This window comes from Homalodisca vitripennis, chromosome 8 (genome assembly GCF_021130785.1).
Source record: "Homalodisca vitripennis isolate AUS2020 chromosome 8, UT_GWSS_2.1, whole genome shotgun sequence".
NCBI lineage: Eukaryota > Metazoa > Arthropoda > Insecta > Hemiptera > Cicadellidae > Homalodisca > Homalodisca vitripennis.
The window spans coordinates 33,009,597-33,029,063 of NC_060214.1; the positions used below are offsets into that span (position 1 = coordinate 33,009,597).

The 19,467-nt window shown below is 33.5% G+C and overlaps 1 protein-coding gene across 3 annotated transcripts in view; it reads left to right on the top strand.

The window, feature by feature from the left end:
* The first annotated feature begins 2,008 nt into the window (after positions 1-2,008).
* LOC124367521 (sodium-dependent dopamine transporter) overlaps positions 2,009-19,467 on the top strand; it is a 42,992-nt gene continuing 25,533 nt past the window's right edge. Inside the window, exons 1-5 of one of the 3 annotated variants that reach the window (XM_046824402.1) lie at positions 2,009-2,139; positions 9,391-9,545; positions 12,359-12,483; positions 16,681-16,819; positions 17,803-17,937. In XM_046824402.1, coding sequence (XP_046680358.1) covers positions 2,031-2,139; positions 9,391-9,545; positions 12,359-12,483; positions 16,681-16,819; positions 17,803-17,937 — 663 coding nt within the window. In that variant the 5' untranslated portion in view covers positions 2,009-2,030. Of the gene's footprint in view, positions 2,140-9,390; positions 9,546-9,876; positions 9,958-10,033; positions 10,096-12,358; positions 12,484-16,680; positions 16,820-17,802; positions 17,938-19,467 lie in introns of those variants that run through there. The other 2 variants (XM_046824403.1, XM_046824404.1) reach the window with 2 other exon arrangements.

Below are 19,467 nucleotides of genomic sequence, written 5' to 3' on the forward strand. Positions count from 1 at the left end.
TAGCTTTTGATGAAATGCAATTTATTGTGTATGTTGCTTTTGAAATTTTTACTTATTGACATGATCTTATAGGTTCCACAACCAGGTTTTGTGCAGGGTTTACAATCTAAAGGCTGTGATTCGCTAGTTACCTATTTTGTAAGATCAGTGTAGACCAAAATCTGTTTAGCATTAGTTGCATTTTCAAATACAACTCTTGGAGATTTGGAAAATAAATTTTAGTTTCTTGAGAAACTTGAAGTAGATTGAATGTGGTTCTCATGATTGGGTTGATTTTCAAATCTCCGAAGGCTAGGATAACATTTGGTTTGTATTCGGGTGGTTTTGAGGAAACACTTATTGTTTTTATTTTTCGTGTAATTAAAACATTGTTTCATCACTCCTAATGATCTAAAACCACAAGTTGATTTATTTATGTAATCAAAAAAATCGGTTTCATTGGGCAAAGTTTTTTTTCCAACGAACAGAAAGACTTTTCGGAAATTTCTTTGCACATAAAGTAGGGTGACAACACCCCACAGTGGGGATTCAAATACTGCATAGCATAACTGAATCCTTTAAATTGATTATTGATTTGAACAAACCAGATTCTAAAAAAATCATCTACGTCCAAGGAAGTTATTGTTTCATGGAAATGTTTCCAAGAACATAGTGTGAATGTTGAGTTTAGCTCCAGTTCACTTTTCCAGTGCAGCGTCTGGAATCTAAGAATTGTAACAGGAGCTAAACCCAAAATTAATATTGGATGGACCCTTCTACCCTAGCTACGTTAAGCATTTGAGTATTATACAAGTATTTAATGTATATAGAAACGTTTAATGCATCAACCACTGAATTAATTTAGTCGAATTACGAAATAGGACAAAAGGTAAGTCCTTTATTCAATACAGTTGTTTCTATTCTAAAGTGTATCTTTAATAGATATTTTGATACATTTTCAATGTTTAGTTGTTCATCTTCCAAATAATTGTTTGGATCCGTATGGTGGTTTGAAAGGTTATAAGTTGACTTTGATTGGTTAGAAAGATTCCCTTTGGGATTGTAATTTTCATTGGAAGACAGGGTTAAAGGCAATATTAATGCCATTGGATTCTACCATTGGTTTTACAGCTTAACGAACTTAGATACATTTGTGTCCAAATTTAAATAATTTATCTTTTATTTAGAAGATATAGATTTTATTTTTGTTATAATCAGTTTATAAAATGACCGCCTATATTATTATAGAATTTGTTTGTAAAAGTAATATAGAAATGTTATTGATGTTTTATACCAATTTATTGTAATAAGGTAATTGAAAAAAAGTATATTTATTTGTTGATTTATGGGTCAGATAATATTCCTGAAATAATTTTATGTCTAAGTCAAGTCAACATGGGATTATTTTTCACTGCACCTTATAGCTTAATGTTTTTATATGTGGCTGTTTTTTAAGTATAAATGAGACTACTTTCAGCAGGATAAGGTTTAATTGATTATATATTCAATCAGTGTATTGGTTTATATTAAGGAGCGTAAAAGTGTTTGCAAACTTCAGGAAAGAACATTTTGTAATTCCACCACATATCATCTCCTCTTCAAACGGATCATTATCGGCTTTGGGAACACATCTAGAAGTTTGTTACTGACCCAAAAATAAAGATCTGTTCAAATCAGACTTTTAAAAATAAATTAGGATGACATTTTGATATTTTTAGAGATGATATAAAAATGCCTTTCTCAAAAGAACTACTTTGTATCTTGATAATTAATATCAACAGTTGCTTCCAGCAATGTTTCGGGAACTGGACAGGACCATTGATATCGCAGGACCTTTTATATTTGAGATAAAAAAATGACATTAATTCTGTCCATTTATGTTTACAGGTACCAAAACCATGGATAAAATTGTGAGCTCTGCTACCTCGCGGTCTAATTGATAAATACTCTACGCTACTTTGGAGGATTTTAATTATATGTAATATTATGTATGCATTTAAATACTGAGTAACTTCTTTGTCTTAGGAGCGTTCTTGGTGCCCTACTGCATCATGTTGTTCGTGGGCGGCATCCCCCTCTTCTACATGGAGTTGGCTCTGGGGCAGTTCCATCGCAAGGGTGCTATCACCTGCTGGGGGAGGATCGTTCCTCTATTCAAGGGTAAGTCAGTGTCAAATGTCTTATAAGAGCCATACAAAGTGAGTTTACATTGTTCGTGGGCAGCACCCCCTCTTCAACGAGGAATTGGCTCTGACAATGAAACTTTTACACCCCTACTAGCAGATAAAAAAAATAATTGGCCTACTGAGTGGTAGAATTTAAAGGTAATCCGCCAAATTCATTGTTGGGAATTCCGCCATCACAGAAGGGTCTATTTAGAAATTCTAGTTTTGTACAAAATTTAAAGTCTACCGATGAAATCTTTCTTGAGATATATTTAAATATGTTAAATTCACAGTTTTGTTGATTAAGTTAGATTTTATAGCAGTCTTCAAATAATAAATGTTTTGGTGACTCAAGGAGGGTACTACACACTAGGGGTACTACCACTGTAGGGTACTACAGTGCGCTGAAATCAAATCTGGTCACCAAATTTTAACATTGATTTACACACTTACAATATTCTTTACATTTTGAATAAAATGTGTCACATAATAAAATCTCGTACGATTGTAGTCATTGTAACCATAAGACCAACAGATAAGTGTTCTCTAACATTTAGTAAATACCACGGCGTTACATGAACTATCATCGAACTCAATGTTGCCTATATAGAAATGAAGCTTAATGTAATATTTCAAGTCTATATGTCAGTTCACTTTCGAGATATCATGCGGGACAGACAGACATAAATTAGATTTTTCCAGCCCCTCGAGTGATAAGCCTGCGCTTGCGCACAGTCAAAAAAACGAACGAACCTTTATAAGTCGCAGTAATTTTTTATAAATTCAACTTGAAATTTATATATGAAAATTGAAATTTATATATGACCTTTATACGTAAAAGTATAACTCAATTCAAAATTCAGTGCAACTAAATTCACTTCGTTGTTAAAGAATGCATATTTTTACAATCGTGACGATGGAAAGGTTTCACGCCTGAACGCGAGCTACAAGGCCGATTGTTGTTTAATGGATTTTGGATGTTTGAGCCGGCCGAAGGGGATGTATGCGTGTCCACTTGGTGGCTGTCACACTGTGGGTTGGATAATCATGTAATCGATTCCGCAAATGCAATTACTGATAAAAAATATTGACAAATAGCTCAATCAAAACGCACTAGATGTCATCAGTTATTCTTTACAAGTTACGGAGTAACTGTTGCGTTTACTTAAATGTACTAAGAGTATATACAGGGTGTAAAAAAGTCTCGCAAGGACTTGACGATTCCCGAACGATTACAGGTAAAACAATAAACTTGGTACATCATTACTGCACATATAAATCTACTTTTTGAAGTAACTACTATTTTTTGGCGTTAAGAAAATCTTACGTGAAAGCATAGGTCGAGTAGTACATTAAATTAAGGTCTCTTTTAGTAGACTACAATGCCGCAAATCCGCCCTGAAAAGGTTCACTCTTTAAAAAATTACGCTGGTTTAAAGTTTGAAACATTTACAAAGTAGGATTTACAGTAGTAAGTATTATAGTATTATATATTTAATATTGGATACAAATTGTGCATCATTGCCCGCATTTTCACCCGCAATTTCGAAATCTGTCAAAAACTGTATATTTATGGCCATTGTAATTTACACTGGCCTTTACATTTTTTTGTTCCATGGTTGATTTTGCCTTATTTCCTGATCAATAACAAGAAATAAATACACAAAAGACAGGGAAACCTACTTGACTTGACTTGAAATTTATAGTAAAAGTTAGATAGTAAATTTGCCCTTTATATCTGCATTACAGTACTGACAAGCACTACGTACTTAGCATTTGCTAAAATGTACAGTTAGTTAAAAGTACAATTTTATTTTATTCCCTGGATATGTTTGATCTGTGCTCAACAGAAAAGGTGGCTATAAAAAGTGACGTTACTATCAAGCTTACTCTATGCTTTCAAGATCATAAATGTAAATAATGTAAAGATCATAAATATGAAAATATTGGTTAAATTAATTTTAAAAATATGTTTGTACGGTGATTAAACTATGTTTAAACTGCTAATTAATTAAAAAGTTAAAAAAATAAAACCTTAAATTTGAAATAAAACCAATAGAAATTTGTTAATTAAGATAATAACTATCCTATATTTTAAGTTGGGTCAAGCAATACTTATATTCATGATTTCATTGAAATCGCTTCTGAGGTTCCGAACATTTGCGTAAACTATCATTGTGACATGAGATTTTTATATATAAAGAATAATTATGTTAATTTGTTTTCTATCAATATACTTGAATTTCTGTGGATTTAAACAGGGTAATCAGGTTTGGAGGAGTGAGGTAGGAGATCCCTTAAATCCGTTTGAGAACAATACAACTGTTTGTCCAACTTCATTAATAACTTTAATATTAAGCCGAAATAGACATTATAAGGACTCATTAGTTTTGGCTTTAGCTTGGATGGGCTCGAAAATGTCTGTCTGTCTGTCTGTCTGTCCGCACGATTTCTTGATAACGAACTGACCTACAATATATTATAAAAGTAACATCGAGATCAAAGATGGCCCATGTCACTCCAGGTATTTGTTTCATCGTATATACGTTTACATTGGTCTTATGGGTAGCAATAATGGCAACGAGAAAATTGCTGGATAAATGAATACATAAACTGAGTTTAGTCATATGACATTGTGACTTGCTACATAGTAATATATGTGGTCTGATGAAATAAGCAATAGACTTGTAATATTGCATGCAACCACACGTGGTGTGGCGTACTCTTACCTCGTTTTAATTACAGAATTTAAATTTCTCCAGCTCCTCGATTGATAGGCTTCGCCAACGCGCAGACAAAAAGTATTAAAACATTGAATAATAATTTCAAATCGAAAGAGTCGACATAGCGAGTGGTTTCTTAAAAGCGAAAATGACAGTTGGCGAAGCAAATTAGGGTGGCAATTTAGCAAGCACTCTCTTCTTGCCCCATTTCAGGGCGGAAGCCGGTCGTCAAAGGCTGCCCTGCGAGCACGGCCCTGCACTGCTTCTGCCCTTTGCGCCCTACCCCTTCACCCCTCCACCACTTACCGCCACCCTACGTGTTCTTACACTCCATTAAATTTCTAGTAGGTTGTAAGGAGATTTATTCCAACAAAATGTGTTATTATTGTTTCAACAGATGAGCTGGTTTATTACTCATGTGAAGTAGAATATGATCTGTGTATTAAGAGAAGAGGGGGGGGGGTGCGGGGGGTAGTGAGGAACACTGAAGACTCTGACATTGAAATGTGTTACTCTGCAGTTTTAGGGGTTTCCCAAACTAATCTAAACAATGTCAACATTTTTCTGATACAGAACAAAAATGTTCACGCTGTATTTAGAAATTATAACTATTCTGCATCGTAATTACGCTGCATTCTAATTCCTTTGTAGGAACAAAAAACACTCTTTGTTTAAATGTCGGTTTAGAACAATTATCATTTGTGAAAATAACGGAATTTTCATTGCCATCATTGAATGGAAGTAAAAACGGCATCACTACTTTGAATGTAGAGTTTAGCTCCAGTTCATCTTCCTTTTATTGTAGCGTCTGGTATCTGACGCAGTCACATATTTGATTCCTGGAATCTGGAGTCATGTTCGTCTACAGAGATCCAGAAACGTCGACGACAAAGAAGAGACACCTATATGCCACTTCACCTATTTATATGTGTCTCTGATATCGAAACGATGTAAAGGATTTGAGCTTCTTCGCCACCGACTCTGGATCTCTTCAGACGAACATGACTCCAGATTCCAGGAGTTAAGTCTGAGACAACATCAGATTCCAGACGCTGCAATGAAAAAAAGCTGAGCTCAAGCTAAATTCGACATTCAAATTGAACCAACCCTTTCTAGCATAGCTACGTTATCACCTATTTCTATATTAACATAATTTCCTACATGATAACTAACCTTCGTTATAGACCAAAAACTAAGTTATAAAGTTCTCACTGGTTGGTTGCAGCGAGCAAACGTACGAGTATGCTGCGTGCTTTAGTTCTGATCATAACACTTACTGTTTATTTAGTGCACGTTTTAGGAATAGTACGCGTGGGGTTGACACACAGCATGTTTACAGTGATATCCGACTTCATCGTGTGACAATGCATTGACATGATCTATCCACTTTATCCTAGTTTGTAGTCTACAAGTAGTTATTCGTTTGAGGGATCAATTTGAATTTATTCACATTTATAAGTTACGAACAATTGAAAATTATATATACATTGAAAAGTCCCCACTAGGACTATATGGTTTGTGAGTGGCGACGAGTACCTTTATCAATCCTAGGGTATCTTAATTAGCCATGGATAACTGTAAAATAACATACAATTAACAAACTTATATATCTGATGCAACTTGATTTAATTAGATAACAGTAGTCGGTGCGAATGAACTAATCAAATACTTTACAGTAAATTAAACCGAAGTGAACAGCTTTTTTTGTATATGTTATGATTGTGGTTACATTGTTCCATAGTAGTTAAATCAAATTCTAAAGTAAATAATACGATCATTAGTTTTTAACTCGGATTAAATAATAACATTTGCTTAAATAAATCAATTAATTAATGATTCTTATGCGTTTCTAATTTATAAAATAATCTATAAAACTATTGTTGAAGCATCAGCAAAATATCACATTGAATATATTTAAGTGTTTGTTACTATATTGTTCCACTTAGTAATTTCAATGTCGCAAGCCAATATACTGAAAAAAACTTGTTAATTTCACGATATAGTGTGTTTTGAGCAGGTAAATAAATAGTGCTTTATTTGTGGTTGTAGCTTACAATTTGTACAGTAAATAATGTTTACTTCATAATTGATTATTCTCATACCTATTACCTATTGTTAACCTACATTACACAAAAAAAAAAACATCCAAGACGTATTTGTTTAACGTGAATAATATTGGATTTTACACCACTAAAATACGTACTAATAAGATGGAACTATTTTGTTTATTGTTACAAAACACGTCTCAATTAACAGTTTATTATTCGTGAAACTAAATTTTTAGAATTAAATGGAACAAATTCAAACGTTTAGAAAAAAAAACAGCAGGTTTTAAAATACAAAACAATAAAGTTGAACGCAATACAAGAACACGCCACAACCTGTATTCAAATCTTAGTGTTTAGAAACTGTGAATTTCTATAGAGGAGTTGGCATTTATTTATCTCTTGCCATCCGCTTAAGGCATTACCCAATACTCGCTACTTAAGCATTGCTTTTAAGATTAAAATGCGCATTTTCTTTTAAAAATGTATTTTTATTTTGTTAGTGATTTATTTTTTTATTCAGTGTTGCCTATGTTTTATATAATAACAAGGTAAGTATGGTTATGTATATGTACAAGGGAACCAAGTGTAAAAATAGTATAGTATGCTAGTATATAGTATACTACACTTACGAGCAATCTGTTTTGTTATGTACATTTAACCTCAGTGAGGGAAATCCACAATAATGACCCTATCGTTCTTTATCATTCCGTCGAAAAAATGTTTCTGATACAATCTCGATTACTTCAATAACGCAAATGTTTTTTGTATAAAAAAAATCCAAATTTGTCTATACTTTTGAATCATTTTATAACATGAAGAAGATTTTTGCATTATAATTTACGTTTTTCCTGATAATACAGCAAGAAACCCATCCCGGAAGTGATAACCCTATTTGATATATTTAGGTGTCGTGAACATAAAAATAACCTTTTACGTGAATATTTATTGTTTTTTTTGAAGTGAAAACTTCTTTAGGCGCGTTGAGCGTTTTGGTAGAGGGTAAAATCCTCGGTTCGCGTCACCGACATGCTAATGATACTAACCTGCATGAAAAAGTCAGTCTCGCTGTGTTTTTTAACCGTAGACTTGGCCGCGGACTACTAACCTGCATGAAAAAGTGAGTCTCGCTGTGTTAAAACTGTCCCGGCGGAGTATGAAAACAGACTGCGAAAATCAGTGACCTTTACGGCTTCCTCTCGCGATTTTAAAGTGAAGCCAATGTCGTACAATTCTGTAAGATGCGTCAAATTAAAGCTCTTAATATTGGCAATCTATTGGTTACATTTTTAAATATTAAAAAAATTTCGAAATAATTTTGATTATTGTTTACATTTTACATAGCGTTTACAATAACAAGAAAAAAGTAGTAAGCGAGGATTTTTTTTATTTTTTGGTCAGACAAAATTTGTCAGCGAGAAAGTTGTGTGAAAAATAGATGAATATTTTTTTTGTAATTTATAATTTTTTTATTGGAAGTTTAGTTTAGCCTGTAGTAGCATATGAAGTGATGATGAGTGAACGTTTCTGCCGGAACTGTAGTTGGCGCATTGGCTCACTGATACCGTATTAACTCAATAAATTAGTTTATTGTGCAATAAAAAAATACCTTTGCGAAAGAACCAAGTTAATTTAACTAATTTATTAGTTTTAAAAATATTGTGAGTTTAATTGTTATTGCAATTATATACTTTATCCGTAGCAATAACTGTATTATTTACAACGGTGTTCAACTCACTGTTGTTCACTCGGTGTTTACTCACTTGTATTCTATGTTTAACTAACTATTAATATTGAGCAATTACAACATATTTTTATACAGATAAATGAATAATGAAAACAACGAATATATTTTTAAACATTTTTAATATTTGTACGAATATTTGTATTTAAAAATTTAGCATTATTCATTTTAATTATGTTTTTAATATTTAACCTCTTCATCATGAAATGAGTATTATTACGGTATAAGATTTATCTTACTAGCGTGGTAAAATAGATTTCTAGTTATTTGATAATATTTTTTCGTGGATTTTAAAATTGGAAAATTAAAAACGCGTCACATTTACAATTATAGATGTACTCCTACTATAACGTATTGTTAATTACTCTCAACTTAATAGTTCCGTTTTCACTTCTATCGGCAGTCCCACGACTGCTACTGTTTTTTTTTTTTTTTTTTTTTGTCTGCTTACAATAGTAAACACTGATTTTATGGGATGAATTTGGAAACGTTTAGTTACTTGTGAAACTGCATTTTTCGACCATACAGCAAAGTCCCGAAATGTTTCAAAGTGACTGAAAATTCTTTATTGATTGAGGACACTTTTTAAATTCATATTTATTCTTTTTAGAATATTGAATTAAACACAGTTACTAGCTATTGAAATTGTATTTAACTCACTTTAAATGTATAATTGACATCCTGGCAGTTTAGTTCGCATTTTTGACTTGTATAACTTTCCCTTGTACATACAGGAATCGGTTACTCCGTGGTGCTGATTGCGTTCTACGTGGACTTCTACTACAACGTCATCATCGCCTGGGCCCTCCGTTTCTTCTTCGCCTCTTTCACAAACATGTTGCCGTGGACCTCCTGCGATAATGAGTGGAACACCCCGAACTGCCGCCCGGTAAGTCTCCAACGGTTAACACATATATGACATATTAGTACAAGTTTCCGTAAATATTATAGTATATATCCTCTTTCACAAACATGTAGCCGTGGACCTCCTGCGATAATGAATGGAACACCCCGAACTGCCGCCCGGTAAGTCTCCAACGGTTACCACATATATGACATAATAGTACAAGTTTCCCATAAATATTATAGTATACATCCTCTTTCACAAACATGTTGCCGTGGACCTCCTGCGATAATGAATGGAACACCCCGAACTGCCGCCCGGTAAGTCTCCAACGGTTACCACATATATGACATAATAGTACAAGTTCCCATAAATATTATAGTATACATCCTCTTTCACAAACATGTTACCGTGGACCTCCTGCGATAATGAATGGAACACCCCGAACTGCCGACCGGTAAGTCTCCAACGGTTAACCACATATATGACATGATAGTACAAGTTTCCGTAAATATTATAGTATACATCCTCTTTCACAAACATGTTGCCGTGGACCTCTTGCGATAATGAATGGAACACCCCGAACTGCCGCCCGGTAAGTCTCCAACGGTTAACACATATATGACATAATAGTACAAGTTTCCGTAAATATTATAGTATACATCCTCTTTCACAAACATGTTACCGTGGACCATCCTGCGATAATGAATGGAACACCCCGAACTGCCGCCAGGTAAGTCTCTAACGGTTAACACATATATGACATAACTAGTACAAGTTTCCGTAAATATTATAGTATACATCCTCTTTCACAAACATGTTACCGTGGACCTCCTGCGATAATGAATGGAACACCCCAAACTGCCGCCCGGTAAGTCTCCAACGGTTAACACATATATGACATAATAGTACAAGTTTCCGTAAATATTATAGTATACATCCTCTTTCGATCATTCTGATTACCTCTTCTCTCATTTATTGTGAAGTCAGTACTGAATGATGCACTCAGTTTAAAGTTTTCATTAATTGAACAACTAATGTAGATGTTATTATGACTTGATTACATTTTGCATGTCAAAATCTAACAAAACCCTTGTAAAGGAAACTATTGTCCTAAAGGACTTTGCCGAAGCAGAGAAGTAAAAGGACACTCTACAAATAGAGTTCTAGCATTAAAGAATGATCAATAATCCTCAGATACTTTTGAAATGCCATCTTGATAGCTGATGTAAACTAATATTTAATGGCGTCACTCACAATCATATTTGCTATTAATTTTGTAGTCAAATCAGTATTGCTAAAATTGTGTGCTAAAAAGATCTGTTATAGAAAAAATATGGGTAGAAGGATTCTGCGCAGGAGTGATATGTGATATACAGGTATATATAGATGATAAAATATGATTAAATTTAGTGTTGGAGAATTTAATTTTTAAAATTATTAGATACCGTTATGTATTTAAAAAGAACAAAATTGTTTAACTGTAAGTAGCCCTAGTAAATTGTTTAAAACACTGGACATAACAAAAATAGAAAATGAAATGCATTTTACTGAACCACTACCTGCAATGCACTACTTCCCAACTGGGATATGCGAGAGACGTTCAATAACTAGCCTAAATTCTTTTTTCAGGACGGATGCTAGTAGTTTCCTGAGAGACTGGAAGTGATGCCTGGTGCATGAGCTACGTAGTCTCTGTGTTTTACAATTATTTCCTATCTGTTAAAATACCTTGACATTGTTTTGTTTGTTTTGTTTGATTGTATACTTATTATCTATTGTTGGTTTCATTCGGATCTACCTGTAATATTTGTAAAATTGGTGTTGTACCATTGAAATAAATAAAGAGAAAATATCTTCTTTTTTTTTTTTTAAAAAAAAAAACAAGGCTTTACCTACTCAAACGTTTACCTACTCAGCATAGTATCCGTAAAAAAGTTATGGACTTGTCCCAACAGCTTAACGAGGTTTTTTATACCGACTGATTAGACTGCCTTGACGTATGAGCCAAATTTTTGCAAAAAGATTTTTATATCTTGTTATACTGGAATTTAATCCCACATAATGCTTCCTTCTGAAGATAAAAAAATTGAATTCATATGGTGCTAAGTTAGGGAAAGGGATAGTACCTCCCACCCAAATTTGACCATGGTTTTACGAGTTAATTGAGCAATTTGAGGACATGCGTTGTCTTGCTGGGGAATAACAACCATCCCTTTGAGAGCCAAATTTCTCTTTCATGGTTCACTGTGTTCAAAGCATTTATATGCATAGTATTGGTTGTTTAACTGCTTGCTTTCCATTGAGATAATAGCAAAAACCTTCACATTCAGTGTCAAAAACACCGTCAACATGACTTTTCCCGTTTACGACTGGATTTTGAGTGTTAGATGCTTGGCTCTCAACCACTTCTGAACTATTCTACCCACTTGGAAACATTTCCGTGATTTGGACAACTGTTGACATTAATTTGAGACATTCTACAGTATGTATCAGCTGGTTTTTCACCTTTCTGGAGTAACAAATGAAACACAGATTGATGTTCAACCAATGTAGAATTTGAAATAGACTCGCCATTGTTAACCAAAATTTTGAGGTTATGAATACGACAATGTTTTGACTCGATCAGCTGATCACGGCTCATTCTAGTGATACCAACTTAAACCCTAAAACTATTACATTTGTCTTACTAACAAAGTTTTCCCCATATGTTTAACTATAAAAAGACAAATTCTCTCAATGTTAGAATTCAATAATATGTTGTGGAACCTTAACTTCATGTCGTACTATTGTACATTTAAGTTTGTAATTTAAATATACGTCTTTGTAAAAGTTATTCTAATGGATTGTAATTACAGCTGGAAGTTCTTCTGTGGTCTAATGATGACGCGTCCGGTTTGAACTTCACTAGCAGCCCACATAACATCTCCAATACCACAGTAGAAAAGACAGAGTATACATCAGCGTCATCAGAATATTTCAGGTTGGTTCCTTATCTTGACTTCAATTGGCAGCCTCTTAGCAAAAAGGTTTGGCAAATACTGATATGTTACTTATTGGGCATGAATATTATACATTCTAGTGTCTGATATAAAACAATAATGTAGGTATATTATCAACCTTGATTGTTAGTTTACATTTCCAAGCTATACACGCAAGAACGAAATTGCAAAGGAAAAAGGAAGGAAAGGATAGAAATAAAAGGAGGGGAGTTGTATCCTTGATACCAATCCTAGTTTAATTTCACCAATTCCTTCAGGAGGAACATGAGGTGTAGTTAGTACACTTACTTCCAAAAGTCCATACAGTTCAGATTGTTATCAAACTTTATAGCCTATTTCTACCTAGAAATTGTCTACTACCTAGGAAAATAATGACAATTTCTCCAAGCAGCTGAGATTTAGCCAAGAATTCCGCTCTGTACGATTAAGATTCCGAGCCTAACTATCGTGCACGATGAGAAGTCATACGTTTCAACATCGTAGTCTGAGAGAGAAGCAGAATTAATGATTAGTGATTTCGTTACTTAGTCATTCTATTAGTATGGAAAAAGCTTTACGACCACCCTGTATTAGGTCTGATACGATAAACCTACGACCTCTCATCTGCCACGATAATAGGCTTATCACGTATTCTAGAAAACCATTTGTTATTCCTAATTTTAATAGTTAGGAATAGCCAAGAGACTTGCAACGTCATAAGCGTTACATCTACTAATGTAGTTTTAATTACACTTCCTATTTAAACAGCAGAACCACAGCACAGTAGTTTATTGAGTTGTTTAACAACAAAAGGAAAACGAACCGCTTCTGAAAAATCTCAGCTGTAAGACTGATGAATCGAAACTTACTGAAAAGAATCGGAGTGTTTGGTCATGTAACTGAATTAAGTTAATACATATATATAACGATATATACAGTATAAAGAGTGTATTTCTTTAATGGGCCACCTCTGTGATCTTGAAACTATAAATCTGGCATCAAATTGAAATTTTTAAAAGGAGAAACATTTCCTTGTTTTAAAAACATTTTAAAGAGTGCATTTAAAAATTTAAAAACTGCTGCCATATATGGTGGTCAGCTTTGTTTTTTTTTTATTATGGAATACTCTTTATTGTATTATTATTTATGATAGGAAAATGAATTCTAAGACTTTGGTAGATATGAGATCTCAGTGTTGAGATTCCTTATGGTGTAACATTGAGTACCTTTTTATCTAGAAGTTCATTCTAAAATGCAAATCGAACATTGAAAATGGAATTATGAAACCTTTTCATTAAGTTAAGTTAGTTAAAACCAGAGACAAGTGATAGAAATTGGTCTTTGTTAGTACTTATGTAGTTAATGCTTATTTACAAATATCTTAAAAATAAGGGGAAATTCTCGTGATGCAACATTTACATTTTAGAACATTCAAATGGAGCCGAATTAAAAAAAGGTGTTTTCTCAATCTTAATTTTATTAAAATTTTATAATAAATCTTGGTTTTTTTTAATTTTTAATTACAAACTAATGCAAGATAGATAAACGTAAAGTTATTTATGTACCCTGTTTAATTTTGTTTGGAATAACATTTGTCCGTTATTGGTGTAAGTTATGCATTTGTAAATCACCTATTATAAATGGTAAGGTAATTACAACCCGTCTCATCTTTAGTTGCATGGATAAGGACTCTGATAGATGTATAAAAATAGTGCCAGAAGCGTGAAATATTGGTTGGTAGTGATGACAATGTCTCGCAAAGTACGTGGTTGAGGTTTTGTTGATATATAAAACGGCACATAAATGGAAGACCTGACCGTAACTAATACCACCAATTTTTTGGTTACTGATAGCAGGCTAGGGGTGGTTATCAAGAGAAAGGGAGTGGCAGAGAGTGATATGTGAGTGAGATAAATAATTTAATACGCGATACTAACGCTCCCCCAGGACAGCACACTGAACTAAAAGTGAGGCACTGCCTAGAGTAAGCAAAGCTCGGCCGTATGAATGTGTCATCTCGTGGTTAGTAATTAGTTCATATGATCAAATTGTAGAACAGTAAGTATTTAGAGAATTGTATGATTAAAAAGATCCAAAAGCTGCACATGACCGATGACAGCCGACGTACTACGTCCTGGTTGTACGAATATGGTCAGCTAAATGACGTGATGGGATATTGACGTAAAGGCTTGAATGTTTTTGCCACGTTAAGTAGTAAAATATGAACGGCCGGCACTAACTGAATGAGAACATCTGGCTCGCCACATACTCGGAAGTTATTGTGCTGCACTACACGAGCTACTACGGAGCTAAGTTATTGTGCTGCACTACACGAGCTACTACGGAGCTAAGTTATTGTGCTGCACTACACGAGCTACTACGGAGCTAAGTTATTGTGCTGCACTACACGAGCTACTACGGAGCTAAGTTATTGTGCTGCACTACACGAGCTACTACGGAGCTAAGTTATTGTGCTGCACTACACGAGCTACTACGGAGCTAAGTTATTGTGCTGCACTACACGAGCTACTACGGAGCTAAGTTATTGTGCTGCACTACACGAGCTACTACGGAGCTAAGTTATTGTGCTGCACTACACGAGCTACTACGGAGCTAAGTTATTGTGCTGCACTACACGAGCTACTACGGAGCTAAGTTATTGTGCTGCACTACACGAGCTACTACGGAGCTAAGTTATTGTGCTGCACTACACGAGCTACTACGGAGCTAAGTTATTGTGCTGCACTACACGAGCTACTACGGAGCTAAATTATTTTGCTGCACACACATTTAAGTAGGAACGTGTTTATATATTATTCCTTTTTTAATATTAAAAAAGATGCTGGCCTTAAATTTTACTAATTAATTTTCGTAAAATTCGTTTTATTAAGTGAAGTCTATCGATAGTAAAACTGTTTTGACACATAATGTTATTGTACGTCATTTGCAAATTTAAAAATACTAATAATAATTAATATAATTAAACTTACTATCTGTTCTTAATTGTCACTTGACTATTAATAATTAAATTTCAAGTCTTACTTGTGATGATGAATTGTAAATTAGCGTTTGCTGTTCCTACGTAAATAAATAAATATGAGCTTCATCTAGCTGTTAGGCTTAATACACCCATTAAGCGTACAAAATATCAGGATATAGGAAAATCAGCATAGTAATAGAGCATTGATAGATAACGTGCAATAGAAAGAAATTGACTAAACAAAGATAGTTAATTGTAAAAATAGTTCTACTACACATACTAACTAGGTGGTTGTTGTTGTAATAGTTCTGGATTCAAATATAATTCAGAGAATCCCTAATTATACTCATGAACGAAAATAACCTAATATGATAGCATTCGATTACTGAAAAACTGGCAGCTTGTGATAAAGAACCCATATTGATCGTTGAAAGCTCAGAGCGATCGATGATTGCTTGAGCTTCAGCTAATCACGATAGTGCTCCGTCCCTGCCATTCATCCTGTAAGCGGATGGTCATTACTGGCTTTGTCAGTTTTGAATTTCCAAAATATGTTGAATGAAAGCCTGCCTCTCCATAGCAGAACACAATTATCCCAAGATTTTAATTCTTTCAGCAATCATTCGACGCGGACTCATCCGGAATCTTTATTTCCAATGTACATTACAATCATTTGTTAACAAACCAATACATCACGAAAGTAGATAAAAGTACAATGGATTGGCAACTCTGAGCTAATAGCTGAGTTGAGGTTGCCATCACTAATTAATTAAAGGCAGATGGTCCTTTATAGTAGTCTAATAGTAATATTTGGTATAGTTTCAGATTACCTTCATAATATTACTTTCATTCAAAACATCCAAAACATTGAAAACATAGATCATTCATCACTATTAAATTCAATGACAAATTCAGTTGTTTTATGAATATCATTTATCGTTTGCATTAGACTATGTCTCATGATGAATGTAAGATAAGACCATGTGGTGCAAACTTCACCTGGATAAATAAATATCCGTTCATTCATTAGTATTCTCTCACTATTAATATTTATCATGAATTCCCTCTTCACATTTTTTTATTCAGATATTTTTTGTCATAACAGTCTAATTCTATGTTCACGTCTGTAAATCTTGTACACACACTGAAATTGAGTATCTAACAAGATGAAATTATTTCTTGAATCCTTGATTATTCAAATAGCATTTTTGTGTTACAGTCGAGCAATATTGGAACTCCATCGAAGTCAAGGCCTCCACGATCTAGGAAACATCAAGTGGGACATGGCACTCTGTCTTTTCATCGTCTATCTCATTTGTTACTTCAGTCTCTGGAAAGGCATCTCTACCTCTGGAAAGGTAGCCGATTTAGTTTAAATATTATATTAGTATTTGATTCAAACAATTCAATAATTCGTATGATTTAATTAAAAAATGTAATATACTTTGACTTCATACGAAGGTGTACACCGCTTATTGGCTTTCTCGAGGGGCTGGAAAAGACTTAATTTCTGTCTGTACGTATATCTGTATGTCCATCCGTACGATATTTCAAGAAAGAACTGACATAAAGACTGCTATAGTAATAGTAATGAAAAATACAAGATACCTGCCATAATACAAGGATTGAATATTCGCCTTCATCATCAGAAATATGATTTTACCATCTTCAGTTATTAAAAAATCTAAAACATTTTAAGCAAACTATGTAAAGATAATGTTGTTTTACCTCGGTACTATTAGTGAGTCAAGAGATTAAACATTTTGTTTTAGTATGTTCATACATATCTGGTATAGTCAAACTTCGGTGATAAAAATATTTGAATTAAATTTTATATAATCCGGAATTTCTCTAGAAGTTTTTTTTTAATTATAAATTATGGATAGTTTCAGTTTTTTAATTTATCAATTTTTCGAATTATCCAATCTACTTTCAAGGAAATCAAATAAGTTGAATGTAATATGTTACAAAAGGTATAACACAACGTTTCGAGGATCGGAATCTATCCTCTACGTCAGGTGGGGGAGGTATTACTACATTTAAAAATAAAGAACAGAACGATATCTTTGTATGTATTAATACCTCCCCCACCTTACGAAGAGGATAGATTCCAATCCTCGAAACGCTTTGTTATGCCTTTTCTAACATATAACGATCGCAAATGTTTGAAATTCTGTCATCCTTTTAAATCTTTCATCGTCAATAATACACTTTAAACAAAGAAGTTAAATGTGTTAAATTACTAATGACTAACATGCATTATTTAGTTTCATGTCTCATAACACATACTTCTGTTTCTTATTTACTTCTGTCAGATGTTCAACTCTTTACCTGTCCTCAGGTCGTCTGGTTCACTGCTCTGTTCCCGTACGCTGTGCTCCTGATACTTTTGATCCGCGGCATCACCCTTCCTGGGTCCGCCGAGGGCATCCGGTACTACCTCAGCCCCAACTTCTCTCTCATCACTAAAGCCGAGGTGAGTCATCTATTATTATTATTATGATATTTAAATTGTAGGTTTTATTTAAAATTCAGGATGATTAAAAGGAATCAATTTAATTTTTTTATGAAGACTGAACACCAATATTGTAATTCTCGATGTCGGATATTTTGTATATACAGATTGAAAAATGCGAGTTCTTGTCATGCCTATTCCTTAAAAACTTTATATTTTAACAAAATTGTAAACATAATACTGTAGTTGCAAATGTTTCATAAACCCATTCTAAGGAGTTTAGTAATCAATATTGACCACAAATTCTTACGTAAATTTCCAAATATTCACTCACTATGATTATGATGTTAAGTGACACAATAGTAAACTGTTTTAACTGTTCTGATCATGAAGTACTTTCATTAATTGTGCCAATGAATTGTTCTGATTTCTTATGAATACTGAGATTTGCATAAGTTTTCACCACTTAAATCCTTGAACTAAGGATAATCCCACGTTTTTACGTTTTACTACGGCCCTGTTAATAGTATTATTAGGTCTTAAGGTCGGGTTGCGCTGCAAGCAGATGTTTTATGAAGCTTCTGTGTTCTCACATTTCTGTGCCCCAGAAATGTTCACTTATAAAAATAAATAAGTGAATATTTCGTTTTCGGTCCACTTTTGTTAGATCAAAATTTATTTAGCTTAATTAATTTATGTATTTGTATAGAGTGTACTGAAAATTATGTTTGAATTTGTTTTTAGCTCACATAAACCTTTCCCTCAGAACCTCAGTAAGTAAATAAATTTCTCTTCTAAAAAATCCTTCTAAATTCGAAATGGTAAAAAATGTGGATAACTTATTATGTCTGAGTTAGTAATTAAAAAGTGGTTCTAAATTTCTATAAATTCTGTTATTACTACACTCTTATTGGTTACCTTATACAAAATACTGTCCAAGCAAATAAATTTAAAGTTTTTAAAATCATATCTAAGTAGTTTCAAAGTTTATTTGAATCTTTCTGAAAAATTAAATTTGTCTTGAATATCTACTGATTTTATGAACTAAACTCATGCAACAATGGCATTTGCAAATGAGACTCTTGTAACAATAATAACAACTAGTGGATTGTTACATGATAATACTCACTCAGAAGTGTTACGTATTGTTTTAATGTGTCACATCGTCTGGTCAAACCTGCCTGAGGGATCCATAAACAGCTGGAATCCACGGCCTTCTTAATCTTGCCTTCATATGTGCCGGTTGCACTATATAAATACACTTTTAGTATATGTTTTGTGTTTTTGTTTGTATTTATAAGTTGCGTACTACACATTGTTGTATAACACTTATGTTTATTTTTATGTAGTAATTTTACACAACTTAGTGTATTGAAGTCTCAATCTGAGAAATGTGTAGTTTGTCAAAATTGTGTCCTTGATGGTGAAAAGGGTATCGAATGTGGTTTGAAAGGCCAGTGTGATTGTTAGCGAACATTTGTATATTAATCCTAAGAAAGTAGCAGAAGAAATAAATTTGTACACAAACTGAATATAATCATAATGAGATTT